We start from the raw sequence: 18,654 nt of genomic DNA, 5'->3' as shown, positions 1-18,654 counted from the left end.
GAGGAGAGGCTGAGGGAGCTGGGCTTGTTCAGCCTGGAGAAGAGAAGGCTGAGAGGGGACCTCAGAAATGCCTACAAATATCTGAAGGGTTGGTGTCAGGAGGACGGGGCCAGACTCTTTTCAGTGGTGCCCAGCGACAGGACAAGGGGCAATGGGCACAAACTGAGGCACAGGAAGCTCCAGCTGAACATGAGGAAGAACTTCTTCCCTCTGAGGGTGATGGAGCCCTGGCCCAGGCTGCCCAAGGAGGCTGTGGAGTCTCCTTCTCTGAAGATATTCAAGACCCGCCTGGACAAGGTCCTGTGCAGCCTGATGTAGGTGACCCTGCTTCGGCAGGAGGGCTGGACTAGATGACCCACAGAGGTCCCTTCCAACCCCCACCATTATGTGATTCTGTGATACCCAAAACACCTTAGATGCAGAGCTAGTCCTCCACTTGATTCATGAAAGACAGTTTATTTTTAAGCCCTGCTTTGACATAGAACTCAAAGCTAGAGCTCTACCAAAACTCAGTGGTTAAGAGTTTGTATATTAATTCACGAATTTTTTTCACATTTCTGCCTTTTATGACACAGTAATTAACACACATTAATGAGCACTTGACTTCAGTGACTCCTTTGTCATTTCTCACTTCAGCAAATTACTAGGACTTACACAATGACCCATATTACATTTACTTCAATTGGAGCAGCTGTTTCAGATTTATATAATGTGCCACGAAGGTCTCAAAATTCCAGACCTTAGTCCAACCATCTGTTTGTCTAGAGAAGCACAATATTAACACTTGTTTCTCAAAGTTCTTCGCCTAATCTCCTGAAATATTTTTGGCCTAGTTGAATTCAGCTCGTCAGTACTAAGAAGAGCCTAGCAGTAAGGAAATCACATCTCGGAAGCCTGCCAGAAACAACTGAGCCTGGAAACTATTGGTGTTAATAACTTCCTACTGTCTTTATACCCCCAAATTTTTCAGAATCCTAGCAGGCATGTGCCAGAGAATTACTGTATGAATTCTAGAGGGCAGAGAAAGGGGTCAAAAGGATTTTGGTTTTCAATTTTCCATAAATACCAACAAAACCCCCAAATCGCACACTGTTATCTTGCAAAATAATTTACCTTCAAAGTAATGAATTGCAGATCCTCCAGGAGAGCTGGGAGGGGGAACTCCACGTTCAGGACTAACCTAAAACATCACAAAAAACCAATAATTTAAAAACTACTTATAAAACATTGAAAAATCTTCCAGAGAATGGCTCATACACTTTATAATGAAACACGGTTTCAAGCAAAACTAACAGGAACTACGTATTGCCAGGCCTAACAGCTCAATTCCAACCAAAAATGGGAAGTTAAATAAAGCTAGTTCAAGTGCCTTTGACTAAAGGGAATAGATCAGAATGATGACTCCTGTACTGCACAAAACTATGCTAATAACAATCTGTGGTTTCAAAACCAGCACCTGAATCCATTCTTCCCAAGACAAAAAATATCCACAGCTCCTGGTGAAACCAGTGAGAGCTCATGTATCCTCAGCACTTCTGAAAACTTTAGCCATTAAGTGCCAGCTTCCCAAATTCACAGACATGTGTTACCATGCTTTTTCATGAGAATAACACAAGAAATAGGATTTGCCAATGTTTCCATATGAAGACTTATTAGTTCAGTTGTTAGTTTAACTGTCACTGATTGTGCTGTAGCTCAGAAACTACAAAATTATTTTGAAACTGAGCTGCAGAACCAAAATAAAGATCTCTGTATCTGGTCAAACAACATGTTAAGAGACTGTGTGCATATCCAGGCTTAATGCTGTCTTAACTCCAAGACCACAAAGTCATCTAAGTACTGACTCCAACACAGAGCAAGTCATACAGACCTGTGAGATGCTAGATACGCTGCTAGCTTTTCTCTTTAGTGTTCCTTCTTGGCAAACAGTGAGTAGAGAACTGGGAAGAATTGATCTGAAATCATTAAAGGATCGTCGGCGAATTCCTTCAAGCTCTTCCGGAACTCTCAAAGAATGTGGGGGAATTTTTGGAAAAAGCTTTGAAAGGAGAGCTTCCTCTGAATTGCTGTAGCGACCAAAGGCTCGAGAAATTCCTATCAGGCAAGGCACTGCATACTTGCATAAATATTCTAGAAAAGAAAACCACATATAAGAGTATATTAACAGCAACTTAGAACTTCCTCTTCACGGTTTTGCTACCACTTCACTCGACTGATTTAGCCAAATGTGCTTTACAAAGACTTATCAGTGCAAGCAGAGGAAAAATCACGAAGGTATCACAAATTAATACACTTCTGCTTCCGTATTTACCAGTCAGCAACAAACAGAGTAAATATGTGCTAAGGGAAGTCAAAAGAAAAAGCTGCACACTTCTCAGGAGTGATCCTGATAATTAGAAAACACAAGAGAAGTTCAGACGACAGGAGTTACAAAAATTGTAACAACTTTAATAGTACCTTTATCATGCATTTGTGGGGTCTGGCACATTCCCAACAGGAACTGCATTACTTGTAGAATTGCATCCAAAATCTAAAGTAATCAAGACAGACATACAAAAATATCTTTTGGTAAAAAGGTATCATAATCTTCTACTAGATCACTACAACAACAAATGTAACTTGCAAATATTAACGTAAGCACCTCTGTAAACAAGATTTTTTTAATGTTGTGTGACTAAAAAATTATATTGCCCTCACTCAGCTTACAGAACTTCTTTTGTAAAGTCTGCAGTTAGCTGGTACATAGTACCAGAATAAAATTGCAGCAGTCCTCATCTCAGTATCAAAACTTGGATTCTAAAACTCTGGGCTCATCGACTGACATCCTCTGACACCCAGAAGTAACAACAGACTTACGAATATCTTCTAGTTACTTGACAATTAATTAACACAAGCAAGACAATGCAACAGTACACATGTTAAAGCAATCAATCCCTTTTCAAGAAAGGAAGCAGCTGTGGTGTACTCTTCTCTAGACGTTTGTCTGTATTGCAGCACTGGAGAACCTGGTACTACACCAGCACAAACTTAAAATAAACTCTACCTGCTCTCTGAGAGAGGCATCCCTGTAAGCAACGTCTGATAACAATGTTACCAAGCAGAAGCTGAAGTTTTCTGCCACTGGAAGCAAGCCTACAAAGTAACCCACAGAAAATAAGCCACTTTAGCATTCTTAGAGAGAACCAAAAAGCAAATAATTACAAAGCAAGAAGATATAAGCTATTCCCATGTCCTACAGTTCTGAGATAGACTTTAGAAAAAAATGGTATTACATACAAGATTTAGATGTACACTCTAACTATCATAATTTCAGCATGAAATGTTAAAAGAACAATTTTAATAAGTAAAAACTTTCCAGGATTTCAAGTAATTGAAAAAAATTACATAATATTATATAAAAATATTCTTCTACTAATCTTGAGAGCTATTGAGGGAGCAAGAAATGAAGTGGTTTAAATAGCAAGTAAACATCAAAGCTAAAAGTAGAGCGTATGAATCTCAGGTTCCACTCCCCTGCTCCAACTATTACACAATCTTCTACAATTTACTCACAAAATATATTGAGCATACAATTTGGAAAGTGCAATTAATCACAAAGCAGTCAAGCAAGAAAGCTGGGAGCTATTCAACTTCCTCTTTGCTTCTAAAGAAAATCAGCATTAAAGGCTGTTGAGTCAGGAGCTAAACACCTAGCAGGATCCACCACTTTCCCTTCCCCGTTGCGAATAACCTTTGTTATTTCTATTTCCTGGCTGGCGTTCCACGAGAATGACCAGAAAACCCAAACATCACCTCTGCCTTTCCGTGCATTGCTTTCTTCTATCCATTGGACTTTGGGAAGACCCTTCAGAAGTCGGAGGAGGTAAGGAACCACATTATCTTTGTGCTAAAGAGGAAAATACTCTATTTTAAATGGAGAAGAAAAGTTGAACCGTATCATTTCAAGATATTTTAGAGATATGGAAAGACTACATTAACCACACACAGAACTTGCTTCTAATGATTACGGCACAGACATCTTGAATGTTGCAAAATTGATGTCAACACAGGCAAATGAAAGTAAACCAATTCAGCGCTATAAATCCAATCCTTTCAGTCTTGGCAACAGTTCATTCTCCGTAGAAGTTGGAGAAAAAAGTTCCAGAACAGTGATTAACCCCAAACAACTTCTTGGTTTACAGCAAGGTCACAAAATAACTTTAAGGCAGCTAGAAATTCAGAGTGCCAGTCCCAATTCAGTGCATGTGATCCATGCCATGGCCTTATTCAAGTCACTTAACGCATCTGCGTAACACTTCAGCCTCCTGATCTGCAAATCAAAGGACAACACTTTCCTTCCTCGTAGAGCTGGATTAATTAACACTAACTGCTAGCTTTGAAAACATCATAAAAATGATAAGAAACGTGAATACAGCTGTCTTACCTAAACTTCATACTACAAAAATGCAAAAACATTAATAATTTGCATGCAAGCAAGCTGTATCACAGCAAAGAGATACTAAATAGGAGGCAATTCAGGCCTGATGCAGACTCTTGCAACAGTATGCAACTTCAAGTGAGGCCTAATGGCTAGCGGAACACTACCACGCCCAGAGTTCGAAGAGAAGAGAACCAGCTTGTCATCAACAGGCTGGCAGACACAAAAGGGATGTTCCCACACAATGCAGCTTGTGTGCAGTCTGTCTTTTTATCCTGGCTAGTGCCAGGCATGAAAAGGCCTATTACAAACCTGATGTTCAGGAGTATGATGGAACGTACCTGTTGGGAAGAACATGCAATGACATATTTGGTTTGAGCAAATCCTCCCGACGAGCCTTTCCTTTCTCTCCCTAAGCTATGATGACCAAAAGACACAACAGCAATTTGGCTGTGGCAATGCCATGACTACTGTCTATCACATTCCACAGTACTGTCCTTGTTTCCTTGTGCTCTCCTGCCTGCATCCGTTATCTCCAATCTTTTTATTTATTTTTATGAAGAGTAAATACCAACTTTTCATTCACTGAGCAACTAAAGTTGAATTAATCCAAAATCTTTCAAGTTAAACAGAGTTAGCCCAAGCAGGAAAACTACCTGAAGGTCAGATTCAATTAGAAAGATTCCCAAAGCAATGACAGCGTCTCTGCGACGTTCATCTAACTGGAAAATCCCATGGAAATCCACTGGACACATACAGAGCAGTTTTTGTACCTGAAAAACAGCAGAGAGAAAGAACAGTAGAACACAACTGAAAGTGTCAAAACAATCCAAGGGAACAACAGTACATGTGTTAAACCTGTCTTTCAAAAATCCATCAGCAGACCTCAGGAAAGTAATTCAAATAGCTCCCAGCTTCTCTTTTACAGAGCCGAGCCAGCCGTCAGCCGTCACGTCCATGCCCTAGAGCATGTCGAGCAACTGGCCTGCGTAGCACGAATACGATTGCAAATGCTTTCACAGCAGAGAAACTTTTGCAAATACAATTGCAGATATTTTCACAGCTGACAGGGTGTGGTTTTCAAGGCTCACTCAGACCTCCTGTGTTTGAAGTGGACAGCAGTCAAACATTCTTAGCGCAACATGGGGCGATTTAAAAGGTTTCTTCAATACCTGACCAAGCTGTTTGGTTGGGTTTTTTTCCACAACTCAAGAGAATATCTGAAACTTTACACAGCATCACATTTACAGAGCTCATTCCTGCATCCCTGGTACAACAAAGCCTCCCTTCCACTAATTTATCAGGCCTTTTGGATGTGCAAGAAATATGCAGCAGGCACGTATATCATACTCAATTCCTGTAAACAAAAACTGAGTGGATGGAGCTTTGGTTACAGCTGCACCAATGCCATCTTCAGATACAGCACTGAATGATAAACTGTTAGGTAGCTGAGCAGGGCTTTTGCTCAAATCCTTTTAACATAACAGACAGAGTTTGCAGAACTATTATTTTCTCACTACTTACCTACGACTCCACTCCATACCCAGCAAATACACACCTAAAGAATATAGCAAATCTCCCAAATACTTTGTTTTCCTATGGAACTGTTAAAAAAGGGAAAATACAACAAGCATATTGACTTCTTCTAAATATCCTTGGTGTTAATATCTATTACCTAAAAAGCACTGTCATAATAAATACCTATGTTTGAATGACCTGTGTTTGGATGTCAAGTTACTTCCTATTTAGATAACTCTTTAAACACCCTGCCTTGAAATTTCTAAACCAAGAAGCCACTGCCCTAGAGCATCAGAAGAATTTACTGCATGCTCAGTGGAATTTAAGATTCCAGTCCTTAAACTGCCAGACCTCATAATTGTAAGACCTGTAACACAACACAAATAATCTTCTTGCTCAACATAAAGTACAGCAGAGGAAATACGAGTTTCAGAAAATAACTTCCAATGCATGTGTCCCACATCAGGTTAATATTTGCAATGAGATGAGTGACTAACTTTAGCTAGCTATGAAGTCTTAATATCATTTAACTCCTACTGTAGTCTCTCAAACTAAAACAAAACAAAATAAATCCAACCAGTCCAAATCCAATGCTGTGAACCAACAGCAAGGCTTAAAATATTCTTCACAGCTGGCTGTCAGGCCAATGGTAGATTGCTCTGACAAGAACCAAGAAAAGAAGCCTGCAACAGCTGCCACGAACAAGCCACGCGCTGGAGTTCTCGTCAGCGCAGAGCTGTGCTTTTCAACCATTTGGCCAACTTTCCTTCACTGCTGCGTGAGGCAATTCAGCAGCTCAGTCCCGTGGTGCTCGGAGAAGCCAGCCCCGAGCTGCCCACCTGGCCGCCGCGGCAGCACGGCGCTCGCCCACGGGGCAACCGCCCGGGCGAAGATCCCCGCCTGGCTTCACGCTCGGTCGAGGTTCAGCTCAACCAGGCAGGTGTCACCTTGGGCTGACTGCATCGCCGTGACCTCACCAGATAGGTGGAGTAAAGCAACCAGCCCTAATGAGGCTGAGACTAATTACGCATACAAGCCCACGTCCCACAGACCCACGGGTCGCGCGGGTGCTGCGAGGCGGGACACGGGGGCTGCTCCGCGGCGGCGGGGGCTCTGGGGCACCACCCCACAACCCCCACCGCCACGGACAGCCCCCCCCGAGGCGGGCAGCACCCCCCGGGCCCGGCCTCCCGCGGGGCCAGGGCACCACCCCGCCCGCGGGCACGCGCGCTGGCGCTGACCCTCCCGCGCGTGGCAGGGCCACGCGAGACGGCCCGGGCACCCCCACCTCCCCCACGGCTACGAGCCGCCACCCTCCCCACCCACGCGGCACAAACGTTCTCCGCAGGGAGGGCCCCCGCCCCCCCAGCACGGCACTCGTGACGCCGACCCCTCTACGCTGACTCCGCCCGCGCGACGCGCGCGCACACGCGTAACCCCCACGGGGACCCGCGGCTCCCACGAGGGACAGCCCCTCCCCAGAGGCGCAGCGGCGCGGGACGCCCCCACCTTCTCCAGCGGCGCCGGGCTCTGCCCCGCCAGCGACCGCGCCAGCGACAGCACCGTGTTGAAGTAGAACCCGCGCGCGGTGCCCGCGCCGCTCCCCCGCCCCGCGCCCGCCGAAGGGGCTGCGGCCGCCGTGGTGGTGGTGGCGGCGGTGGTCGCCGCGGCCGCAGCAGCCGCCGTCGCAGCAGCCGCCGCGGCCGCCGCCACCGCCGCGGCCGCCATGTTGCCGCGGAAGGCAACCAGCCGCTTGCCCGGCGGCCAGCCCGCCCCCTCTCGTGAGACCTCCGCCTCCCGTGGAATCTCGGAACGCCAATCGCGCCGCAATAATGGCGGCGTCCACGGCGGCCTCACTGCCATCGGGCTGACTGCCCGCCCCTGGCCAGTGCCCCTCCCTGCCGCCCCGCCCACCCACGGGCCCCGCTCTACAAACGGGCGCGCCGCGGTGGCCCCTCCCCCTAGCCGCCTCTCTTTCAGCGGCGCCGCGGTGCGCTCGCTCCGCCCCGGGGGGGAGGGGAGGGGCGTGGCGCGGCGCGGCGCGGCGCGTGCAGTGGTTCCGCCCGGCGCGTGCAGTGGTTCCGCCCGGCGCGCGGCGGCCTGTGGGTGGAAGGGCCGCGGGCTGAGGCGGGTGCTCGGCAGCCAGCGGCGGGGCAGGCCCGGCCCGGCCCGGCCCGATTTCAGTGGGGAGCGGGGGCTGAGGGCGCCGCCTCCCTGGGGCGCTCACCGCGGACGCTTCCTCGTTGTCGGCGGCACCATGTCGGCCCTCCCGCGGAGCTACAACCCCTTCGCCGAGGAGGAGGAGGAGGAAGCGGCGGCGTCGTGGGGCGGCGGGGCGGCGGGCGGCGCCGAGCGGCAGCGGTCCCTGCAGCGGGAGGTGCTGCGCCGCTCCGCCGCCACAGCCGACAGCACCGCCCGCTCCCTCTCGCTGCTCTACGAGTCGGAGCGGGTCGGCGTGGCCGCCTCCGAGGTGGGTCCCGGCCCCGCGGGCAGCGCAGCGCTGGCCGGCCGGACGAACCGAGAGCGGAGCCGTCCGCCCCCGGGGCGGCCGCGCCGAACCGGCGAGGGGCTGCCCCGCGCCTGCTGCCTCCCTCCGGCTTAGACCTCCGGGGGAGGGATGTCTCGTTTCCCCCCTGTCCCCTGACCGCTTCCCGAAGCGCCTCTTCCGAGGGTGGCGCGGTGCGTCGGGACTGCCGGTCCCCCCGCCTCAGCGCGGGCTGGCTCCGCGGGGGGAGGCGGCTGGTGCTTGGAGGGAAGCATCCCGGTTACAGCCTCCCCGTCGGCTTAATGCTGAGGCTGGGGCTCGGCTGTGGCTGTAGCTGCTGTTGGCAGTTCTTACTAAGTCTTGCTAACGACATTTGTGCCTATTTTTATCTGACTAAAAAGTGTTTGGCAGCTCTCTTGATTAGTGAGGAGCCTGCCCTGTTGGTTGGTTGTGATGTGCTCGCTTCATCCCGCTTAATCACTTCCTTCGTTCTTCTGGCCTTGCTTCAGAAGGGAGTGTGCGCTCAGGGACATTGCTCCGTTGTGTCACCTGCTGATGGGATGTTTCCCTGAGCCGGAGCAACGTGGTCACCTAAAGGAACCCAAGAGCATCCGCACGCTGCGGTGGGTGCTCACGCTGAAGAGGGTTCTCGGTGCCACATGTGGAAACTCGCGGCCTTGTGATTTGTTTGTCCAGAAAGGCAGAAATGAGGAATTAAGAATTTAGGCTTAGCACAGGACTTGTGGTAAAACTCGAATTGTATGTGTTTGCTGCTTTATTGAGGGGGGAAAAAAAAAGAACATTCGACTAGAGTTCCCCCAACTTTAGAGGGGATACGAACACAAGGCCTTTGTTTTGCACTAGTGTTAGCTGCAGGCAACTTTCTTGATGGAATAAATCTTTGGATTACTTTGGGATAGTGTTTGTGCTGCTGAATTAGAAAATAACTGTGTCAGAATTTCTAAATCCTGCACTGTTAATATTAGCTAAAATATTACTCCTGCAGTATGGGGAAAAGTCTAATTGTGTTTATTTCCTTTGGTTATTCTCTTTCTAAATTACCAGGAACATCCTATTAATGTGAAAATAGTATCCCTTCTCAAAGAAGGTGTTATTCACAACTAGAAATAGGTCTGCTTGCTCGTTTCCCTGCCACAAACCTTTGTATTTTCACTACGTCACCCATCTGGTGCCACACTTGGTCCATCAAGAACAGATATAAATGTCAGCCTGACAAAAGGCCAATAATGGACAATTCCTGGATGCTGTTTGTAGTAGGTATCAGGAACCTGGCATTGCGTACTGATGAGGATTTTATGGCTGGTTAATGCTATGGCTGACTAGCAACTCCTGGTTGAAATGCCCTGAAGGAAGAGGAGCGAGTGAAAAAGCGGTATGCCTCTAGAAATAATCTGTGCAGATGAAGGAACTTTGCTTTTTTATTTAGAGTGTCTGTTAAAAACATTTGATATTTCAATTTTCAGCCAGCTTCTCTTTTATCTGTCAATATCTGTTAGGAGCTTGTACGTCAAGGAGAGGCACTGAAGCGCGCAGAACAGATGGTCGATAAAATGGACCAGGACCTGAAGACAAGTCAAAGGCACATAAATAGCATTAAGAGTGTTTGGGGGGGCTTAGTAAACTACTTCAAAGCCAAACCTCCAGAGAACAAGCCAGAGCAGAATGGAACCCCTGAATATTATGCAAACAGTAGGTAAGTAAAATAAATGTTTTACTTGGGACTTATCTCCCACAGCATCTCTGAAATGTCACCAGAAAATCAGAACTTGAAAGATCTGTTGATTCTGTCAAATAGACTCCTGAGATGGTGTCTAGCTCCATTTTTCTTTTAACTCTGAGAAAAATATTTTTACTTTTATTTATAGATGTAGTGGTAAGAATAACTTTGTGTTTGTGGGAAATTAATTCAAACAATTACACAAAATTCCACCAGTGATTCTTCAGAGTCTATTCAATTATCATGCTTACTTCAGCCTTAACAGGAAATCACAATTTATAGCATTGACATGCTTCCAGTTAAATATTATGTGTATTTCGCTAGATTTTATTAAACGCTGGAAATAAAAACTAATTGCTGTGAAATTACTGTGTCTTACAGTACTTGTCTCTCTATAGCTGAGAAATTTATGTGAAGCCTGGGAATGCTGCATGGATTGATTTCCTCCTTCCCTCCCCCCTCTGTCCTCCAATAGAGGAAAGGAATAGCTTGCTTCCGAGACGGAAGATGCAGTTTTGGTTTTGATATCAAAGTTTCGATATGCTATTTTCAGCACTGAAGTTTTACTTTCAGTGAAGAGAAATGCTGGTAGTTAATTTTAAAGGAACGTTCCCAGTCTAAAGAATTTGCTCTTCTTGTATAAATTCGATACCTGTTCTTATTTAACATATTCCGAATGAAGCCTGTGGTTCATAGGAATGTTTTCTTTTTATTCTCTTCATTACCAGATTAAAAGAAGCAATGATGTCTAGTAAAGAACAAGAGTCAAAATACCAGGAAAGTCATCCAAATTTACGGAAGCTAGATAATTCAGGTTTGTTAACTTTATTTTATACTGAACGTCTGTCATCAGTGTGGGGTAAATTTACACAGTGGTGAAGGCAGAGACCCTTCAGCCTGCCCAGCTGCTGACTTACATTGCTGCCTAGTGTCTGGAGATTTGTATCCCAGCCTTCATGGCTTTGAATTCTAGGGAATTGTTTCCCCTAAAACTCTTCATACCCATACCAAAGGTGTGAAATTCTTACTTGGATACAGATTTTTAGCCCTTTCTGTGGGGGATGTATGCTATATCCACTAAAGACTTTAAAAGCATCCAGTGCTTGTATTTGCACAGAGGAGACTATAGCCAAGAATTCACACAATGTGTAGGCAGTCGTGTCCTATGTTTGACAAAATGTTAACTTGTACATTCAGAGGTCCTCCTTTTTAACCATTGTTTTCAGAAATGTTTTCCTTGTTGTTTCAAACATGGACTACAACCCTTCATACCAAGTCATTACTTGGTTCACACAAGGAAGCGTACGGAGTTTGGTCTTGTTTCTCATTTTCACAATGCATTAACTTCTGTGATGGCTTTTATGTACAAAGTGACTGTTCCTTTTTAAAGTGAGGTGCAGGTATTTAGTTTAGTAACAGTGCAAAGCAGCAGAGTTAACTTTATAGTTGTAGCTCTGTAGCTAAAGAAATGCTTTTTGGCAACATTGCTCTCCATTCCGCTCCACATAATGCTAAAAGTCTGTCCAATAGAGGGCAGAAGTGACTCTCTGGTGGCTCGACCTGGGGGAGCACTAACTTCGGGTAGAAGTTACCAACCTACCTGCTGTGTTAGCTGGTAGGTTTGTGGCTCTTTTTTCTCTCAGCTGCCTCGTAGAACTGCAAAAGGCAGCCCAAAAGATAATAATTGTAGCTTAATAACTGTTCATCGTGAGGGGTGCCCTGTAAATAGCGGTGTTGGACTGCTTTTGATACTCCTGCTAGCAGGTTCTGTGATTGCATGGTGGCTGTGGTCAGACTAAATAGCGCTTCTTAAATTTTAAAGCCTTTTCTTGCTAGCTTTTTTATTATATAATATTCTGTATTTTATACTCTTAACAGACAATGATTTCAACAAAGCAGATTTAGTTTCTTCAGTGCAAAGGGATTCCTATCCGAAGAACCAACAACTGCGAGCTTACCACCAGAAAATTGATAACAACTTAGGTGAGTGAGAAAATGGAAGCTGTTGATGTAATACAATTTTCAATTTTTGGTTCTTAAGCCAGAAAAGATCACTAAGTAATATATAGCCAACAAACACTTTTTATTGTTTGGCTAACATGTCAAATTTGATAATAAAAAAATAATTTTCTTGTATTCTGCGTTTCAAAACTGTCTACATGGCAGAATCCGAAGTTTGTTTGAAACATACATTATTTGAATGGTAGAATGCTGTGGGTTGTCTGTGGGTCAGCTACTTGCAAATATTAGTAACAAATCTGAGTTAGAAATGCATTTCACCTGAAACCAGCTAGACACAAATTGACTAGGATGCCTGGAGTAGTATAAATCTACTGCGGAAACTGAGATGCTATTGGCATCAGTACTTCAACTGTTCTGCACCATGCTTGTGCTTTATAAACAGTTAGATTTTGAACTGTCCCTGAGCAAAGAGACCAGGGGAAAAATCCCCACACCAAAAGCAGGAGTCCTCTTGTCATATATTGTCAATAAGAGGAACACTCTTGCCAAATGTGAATATGTTAGCAAATCTCTGTCATCCGAGTTAGGAAACGGTGCTGAAGTGAATAACACTTGCATTGAGGATGTGAAAGTGTTTCTTTGAATCATTGTGTTAGTTGACTGGAATATCACTGGGACAAGCAGGCTTATCCATCCTTCTGAAAAATCTACAAAGCAGGTAGTAGTCATATTAATAAGAAAATACTGCTTCAAACTGACATCCCGATGATACCAGTATGGATACTTACTACCTCTTTTTCTAAAGTCTACCACTTACATTGAAAGACGCATTCGACTTACCTGACAGTTAAACTCAGATATTAAATTGTACATCAGTTTGGACCCAAAGAATTGACAGTGGTGCACAGCTTTCGAAATAAGCGTGTTTTGCAGAAAAGAGAAGAATCGAAAGGCACTATAATTTGTGAATTTGCAGCGGTTTTTTATTGCTTCCCAAAACCATTCAGCTGACTGACTTTTCCTTTGTTCTGTAGCATGTAGACAAAGTGCCTCTTTGCTTACATGTGTCATTGTTTAGCTGACCTAGAAAGATGAGATGGGAAAGAAATCAGAAAGGAATGCATCAAAGAGAAATAGTCAAGCATAAGAGTTAGGGGAAGCGCATTTGTTCTACTCGCAAGCTGTGCAAAACTTACTAGCCTCAGAAGCATTTATAGCAATCAATCATGCAATAAAATAGTTTCCTTGTAGCCAAATTAAGAAATCTGGAGATGTGATTTTTTCCATTTATGTTAAATAACTAAGTGCTTAAATCTTTGGTGTATTATTGATATATTTGCATGAAGTTTAAAGAAAACCAGCTGAGGTAGTGAGCGTATTGTGTATACTGAGCTGAGAAAAGATGTACCCAATTGTCTATAAAATACATTTTTAAATAGAAAAAAAGTGAAAGCTACATTACAGGGTATGTCAGTTTATGAAGATCCAATTTGGTGTTAAGCATTTGTAGTTACCTTGTGATGGAAAAAAGAAGGAAGTAATTATTTCTGGTAGTAATGCAGTAGAAGTGTTAAAATAGCCGTGCTTCTGCTATTGGAGAACACTCAGACCTGAGCAGTTTAAAGTAACACTTTCTAACCAAAGGTTTTGGAGAAGAGGGAATCCTGATAGTGTCCACTTAGACAGTATGCTGTGTGCTGCTTTGATTCCTTATGGTCCTTCTCTTCGTTGACAGATGAGATGTCTTCTGGCTTGAGTCGTCTGAAAAACCTAGCTCTTGGTCTGCAGTCAGAAATAGATGAGCAAGATGATATGCTGGATCGGCTAACAAAAAAAGTAGAGACACTGGATGTCAATATTAAAAGCACTGATAAAAAAGTACGACAACTTTAAAGGATTTTTACAAACCTTTTTGCCCAGCGTCAATTCTTCTTGGATGTCGTATCTCAACCAATCTGTTGAAAGATCTTGGACAACATCTGTTTGTCTTTTTTTCTGATATGTTATTGATTTTGTTGTCATTAAAATTGCATAATCTTAAGTGCAGCATAATACCTTAAGTTTCTTCTTAATGTACATGGGAAAAGCGCACGTTGAGTAAAATCTGTCAGCACTTGGTAAATGCTTTTGTGCTGGGTACCCTGCTCAATTGTATGACTGGGTGTCACGTGCGTGGAGGAATTTGCAATCTACAAAGCTTCAGTGTCCTTGGCCTGGGAGCTGTGATGAGAAAAGTAACTGCATTTTGCCTCTGTCTTGGGGAGGGGGCAGGAGGAACAGAGTGTGCTGCTTTGTTCAGAACAAATGTTGCTAATTCTGTTTACCTACAGCTATTTTAAATTCTGAAAAAATGCTGATTTCCAGCTGTAAAAATAATTCTAAGTGACTGTTCTCTGGCATTTCTGGGGCTTAAGGAACGAACTGTTCTGTGGAAGTTGTAAAATATCAAGGGTATCATGCAGTAATGATAATATCCTGTGCATGTTCCCTTTCCTAAGATGACTTTTCCCAAATGGATCCACAAACTGTGGTGTTTATGTTTGGGTCACTATATGCTATCACCTTTACAGTATGTTCAGTAAAGATCTCTTAAGGTTGTCTTATAATCTGCAAGAAATGTTGATTGACAGTGACCCAAAAAGTTTGGGTAAGAAAATCAGGATTTAAACATATGTACTCTTAAAGATTCTTTTATGGGAATTGTCAGCATCTGCTTTTTTATTTTCTGCTGTTTCTCAGCTTAGTTAGGTGATTATTTGAAAAACAGCTTCCATTTTAGAAATGGAGAGTTGGTCTGATACTGCACAAAGAGATCATAGGAGAGCGTTCTTTAATATTTATTTCAAATGCGATTAGGGATTGAGCAGATGCTGTGTTTTCCTAGGCAATGTGACTGGTTTTTAAGAAGCTCAGCCACAGTTCACGTACTGCAAATGAAGAAAAGATCAAAAACATTTTTGAGTCTTCCGGACACAAGCTAGGCCTTCCAATTTGTTTTATTCTTTTGTAAGTATCACTGTAGAACAAAATAATTACAATTCTGCTCCAGCTTGAAGACATGACAGTGAGAACTTGCAGTCTGTCTTGAAAACAAGTAAGTTATTTTGGTTTGGAGAGGCCAAGGGACCTGTGTTAGTATTGCAGCACTCGCTGTCGCGAACGCCAAGGAGTAGCTGAGAAGAGATAGTTACTTTTTTGAGCTGGTGCCACGTTATGTTACGAATTAAAGGAAGACCTTGGTGTTTCGTGCTATCAAGCTTGTGTCCTTCATGAACACCGCATTCACACCCTCCCCTTTTTTTTTTTTTGCAAGGGATTTGTTACCTTGAGCTCACTTGCTACAAAGTGGACCTGATTGTTACGGATAAAAGAAAACTTCAGCCTGTCTTGTTTTACTGTGTCTCCTTGAAAGTTCACTTGTAGAAAAACAAATCACCAAAAAAAGCTACACTTCTTGGGCATAATGTTACAGAAAAAATATTATTCCTGGGATTGCTAGCAAGGTAGAGTTGTGAATTAGATTTAAGGTGAGCCTCTGTTTCCCCTTAGGTTACTGATGTCATTGATTTCAGTCCCTCAAGAAGATGCAATTCACAGTGACATAATTTCAATAGCAATTGAGTACCTTTAATTGCTTTTTATTTTTCACTTTGTCATTTATGGAACCTTGAGAAACTTTATTAATATCAATGTATCATCTAACTTTTTGGGTGTATACCATGGTTAATTCTCTCTTACTCTGTTAGAATATTTATGAATTATATGATTTGATGTCTCAAGGTGGTTGATATATTTATTTAGTAAATGATACCCATCATTAGTTTTTCAAAATGTTGAGTACCTCAGTGAAGGAAGAATGAAGTTTTGATTTTACTGGTTTAGTTTCTTATTTAACTTTCCCCTTTTAATAAAAAGGGTGAAAAGAATTGTATTTTTTTCTTATACCAATGCTGGTTAACAGAAACATTTGCATCTTGAAAAGGATTTGTAAATTCTGTGAGAGAATACTAGAAAATTGCATAGTAATTAATAACACTACTTCTAGTGTGAAATCTGCCTTCACCTGTATGCAACCACTTCACAGCTACGTTTTTTCCCAAGTAAGACTTTGGTAACTAGGCTGCACGCTGAGACTTTCTCCACTAACTTACAGTTAATGGAGGGAAAATGTAGCTGGGGGATCTAGCTGTGTTGTGTGCAAGAAGTGCAGAGCTCAAATCCAAGCAACAATTTTGGTTGATTTAAGAGTGAAATGTATTGCCTTTCTGATGTAAACATCCATCCATTTTTTTAGCCTAAATTGTTTCACAATATGAGCTTAAGTTTTTGGCCAATTTTTTAGTTGTGTTAGTCTTATGAAATGTTTACTGCATGCTGGATATCTCTGATGCCTTTAAAAACAGAGGCAGGGAAGGGGAATAAAAAAATACAAATCCCTATTTCTGTTTTGAGAACCTCGTGATCCAAACAGTCTAGAAAACCAGGATCTCAGCTGTGTGGAAGTTTTGCAGAGGTCTAACTTCTCATCTCTTCTAGCAATCCCATTCACTGTCTTAGTAATGAATGTCTGTGTTTGCTTAGGCTTTCCTGCTTTATTTGTTATTTTTGTTTTGTTTTTTTTTCTTAATGGGCTTGTTTTAAAGGATTATTTCCCACGTTGCATGGATATCCATGAATTTCTGCTACAAACTGAATTCCCTTTCTCAGCTTTCATACAGGTGCTTTATGCTGATAAAGAACTGAAGTCTAACTGACGTGAGGAGACAACGCTAGTGTGTAATAGTGATTTTTTGCTTATTGGAATAACTTTCTATTGTGCAGAACGGAAATTTAAAGGAAAAAAATTTGCATTATTTTTGCCTTTTCAGGAAATATCATTTTACATGTGTTATGAAGGACTTCAATAACTTTTTTCCTATTTGCTGAGATAGAGTTTTATTTCTTCCTGGATACTGTTGAAAAACTTACCTTGAATAGGGCATAGGGCTTTCAGAAAAAATTTACACTGAAGTGTGAACTTGATAAGTTAGACTTTGCCTAAATACTCATGTTGGCATAGAAATTGGTGTCCTTAAAGTAAAACAGCTCTGGTTAATTTTATTCTTATTGGAGTGAGTAGAATTTTAATACTAAGGTCAGAAGAAGATAGCAAAAAAAAAATTATTTTAAGTCTTCTTTATAAAAGATTTTCTTTCTTCTCAAGAAGTTTACTGATAAATTTTGAAGAGGCGCTAAACACAAGAAAGTAGCATACCCTTCCTAACATAGACACAAGAAGACATAGTCTGAAAACAGCAAGGAAAATAAATGCATGGCAATAAGCAGTATGTGACTACCAGATTCCTAGGTGTATTTGATTTTTAAATGTCCTGAGCATTGACTTAAATATCATAACAAATGATGTGTAGCTGAATTTTGGTCTGTACTCCAAACATTTCTTGCTGTGCTGAACTCTGTTGGCCTACTGAAATTGTTGGGACGCTGTATGGTGTTGGGGGTTTTTTAATGTGTGAAATTTATTTGAAATATTTGCTGCCTAGTAGTCTTTGTGAAGTGACTTCATTTGTTAAATGGTGAAATAGAAAATACTTTCCAGCCACTCTGCCTTCTGAACAAACAGATTTTTGTAGGTGTTTTTACAAGCATAACATGATATGGAGGATATGTGTTAATTTGGAATTTGAAATGTATGGGGCTTAATTTTCAAAATCAGAGGTAGTGATGTCTATGGCTTTTTAAAATAGTATTTTAATTCTGTGCCACCCAGGTATAACACTTTTTATATAAGTCAGATTGAAATATCTTTTTCTTTCATTTAAAGGCTAAACTGGACTGTAGTTGAGCAATTTAGGAGATTGAATGAAATGAGTGTTGAATGGTAAGATGTTCAATAAAAGTGCTTGCTGTTAATGGAGAGCTTTTGCATTTATTTCCTGTAATTCTTTGATTACAACTTCATTGGCACTTCTTTCCCACAAGAACATCTGTTAAAATCCTGGATGTATGTGCTAAGTTTGTGCCAGAATGCAAATATTTTTGCAGCTGGTGAGTTTTGTTTTCTGAGAATCAAAAGAGGATATTACCATTTCTACTTGACTGTTGAGCAGATTCTTTTAGATCCTGAAAGAGGAATGCAAACAGGCATTTATTTTTTGCAAAACTTTAATTTGTGATGATAAAATAACTCAAGATGTTGCTTGAAAAGTTATCTTGCCATAGTGCTTGGTACTATCAGGAATATCATAAACTGGATTTATGCATGAACAAAGCAGGTGGAACAGGAACAAACAAAAAAAGTGTACCGTCTTCAGAACTCAAAAGCAACATGTATGTAATATTCCTGTGTGGTCTCAAATTTGGTGATGGCAGAAAACTTCAGAATGTCCTGACCTTCAGTGAGGTTCTTATCTGTATATGAAGGGAGGAACTTGGCTTCTGAAATTTTTTATAGTAGAATTTAATTTTGTTTGATACCATAAAGTAGAGATGCAGAAGTGCTGTTACAAAAGCTCTGAAAAGGGCTTTGAAAAGGCC

The 18,654-nt window shown here is 42.5% G+C and overlaps 2 protein-coding genes across 5 annotated transcripts in view; one reads left to right on the top strand and one right to left on the bottom strand.

The window, feature by feature from the left end:
• The window catches only part of PI4KA (phosphatidylinositol 4-kinase alpha), a 71,928-nt gene extending 64,265 nt beyond the window's left edge, over positions 1–7,663 (bottom strand). For 2 of the 4 annotated variants that reach the window (XM_075434616.1, XM_075434617.1), the window contains exons 1-7: positions 7,445–7,663; positions 5,074–5,190; positions 3,793–3,886; positions 3,044–3,132; positions 2,458–2,530; positions 1,871–2,130; positions 1,114–1,180 (exon numbers count right to left, since the gene is read on the bottom strand). In XM_075434616.1, coding sequence (XP_075290731.1) covers positions 1,114–1,180; positions 1,871–2,130; positions 2,458–2,530; positions 3,044–3,132; positions 3,793–3,886; positions 5,074–5,190; positions 7,445–7,663 — 919 coding nt within the window. The remainder of the gene's footprint in view (positions 1–1,113; positions 1,181–1,870; positions 2,131–2,457; positions 2,531–3,043; positions 3,133–3,792; positions 3,887–5,073; positions 5,191–7,444) is intronic. The other 2 variants (XM_075434619.1, XM_075434618.1) reach the window with 2 other exon arrangements.
• A 362-nt stretch (positions 7,664–8,025) lies between these two features.
• Positions 8,026–18,209, top strand: SNAP29 (synaptosome associated protein 29). The gene is made up of 5 exons (XM_075434620.1): positions 8,026–8,405; positions 9,938–10,134; positions 10,887–10,972; positions 12,037–12,141; positions 13,856–18,209. Exons 1-5 carry the CDS (start codon positions 8,193–8,195, stop codon positions 14,011–14,013), a joined length of 759 nt encoding a protein of 252 aa, XP_075290735.1. The 5' UTR covers positions 8,026–8,192; the 3' UTR covers positions 14,014–18,209.
• Positions 18,210–18,654: the final 445 nt, after the last annotated feature.

This window comes from Opisthocomus hoazin, chromosome 13 (assembly GCF_030867145.1).
Source record: "Opisthocomus hoazin isolate bOpiHoa1 chromosome 13, bOpiHoa1.hap1, whole genome shotgun sequence".
Classification (NCBI taxonomy): Eukaryota; Metazoa; Chordata; class Aves; order Opisthocomiformes; family Opisthocomidae; genus Opisthocomus; species Opisthocomus hoazin.
The sequence above is the reverse complement of the archived record's forward strand: the minus strand, read 5'-3'. Positions and strand labels throughout refer to the sequence as shown.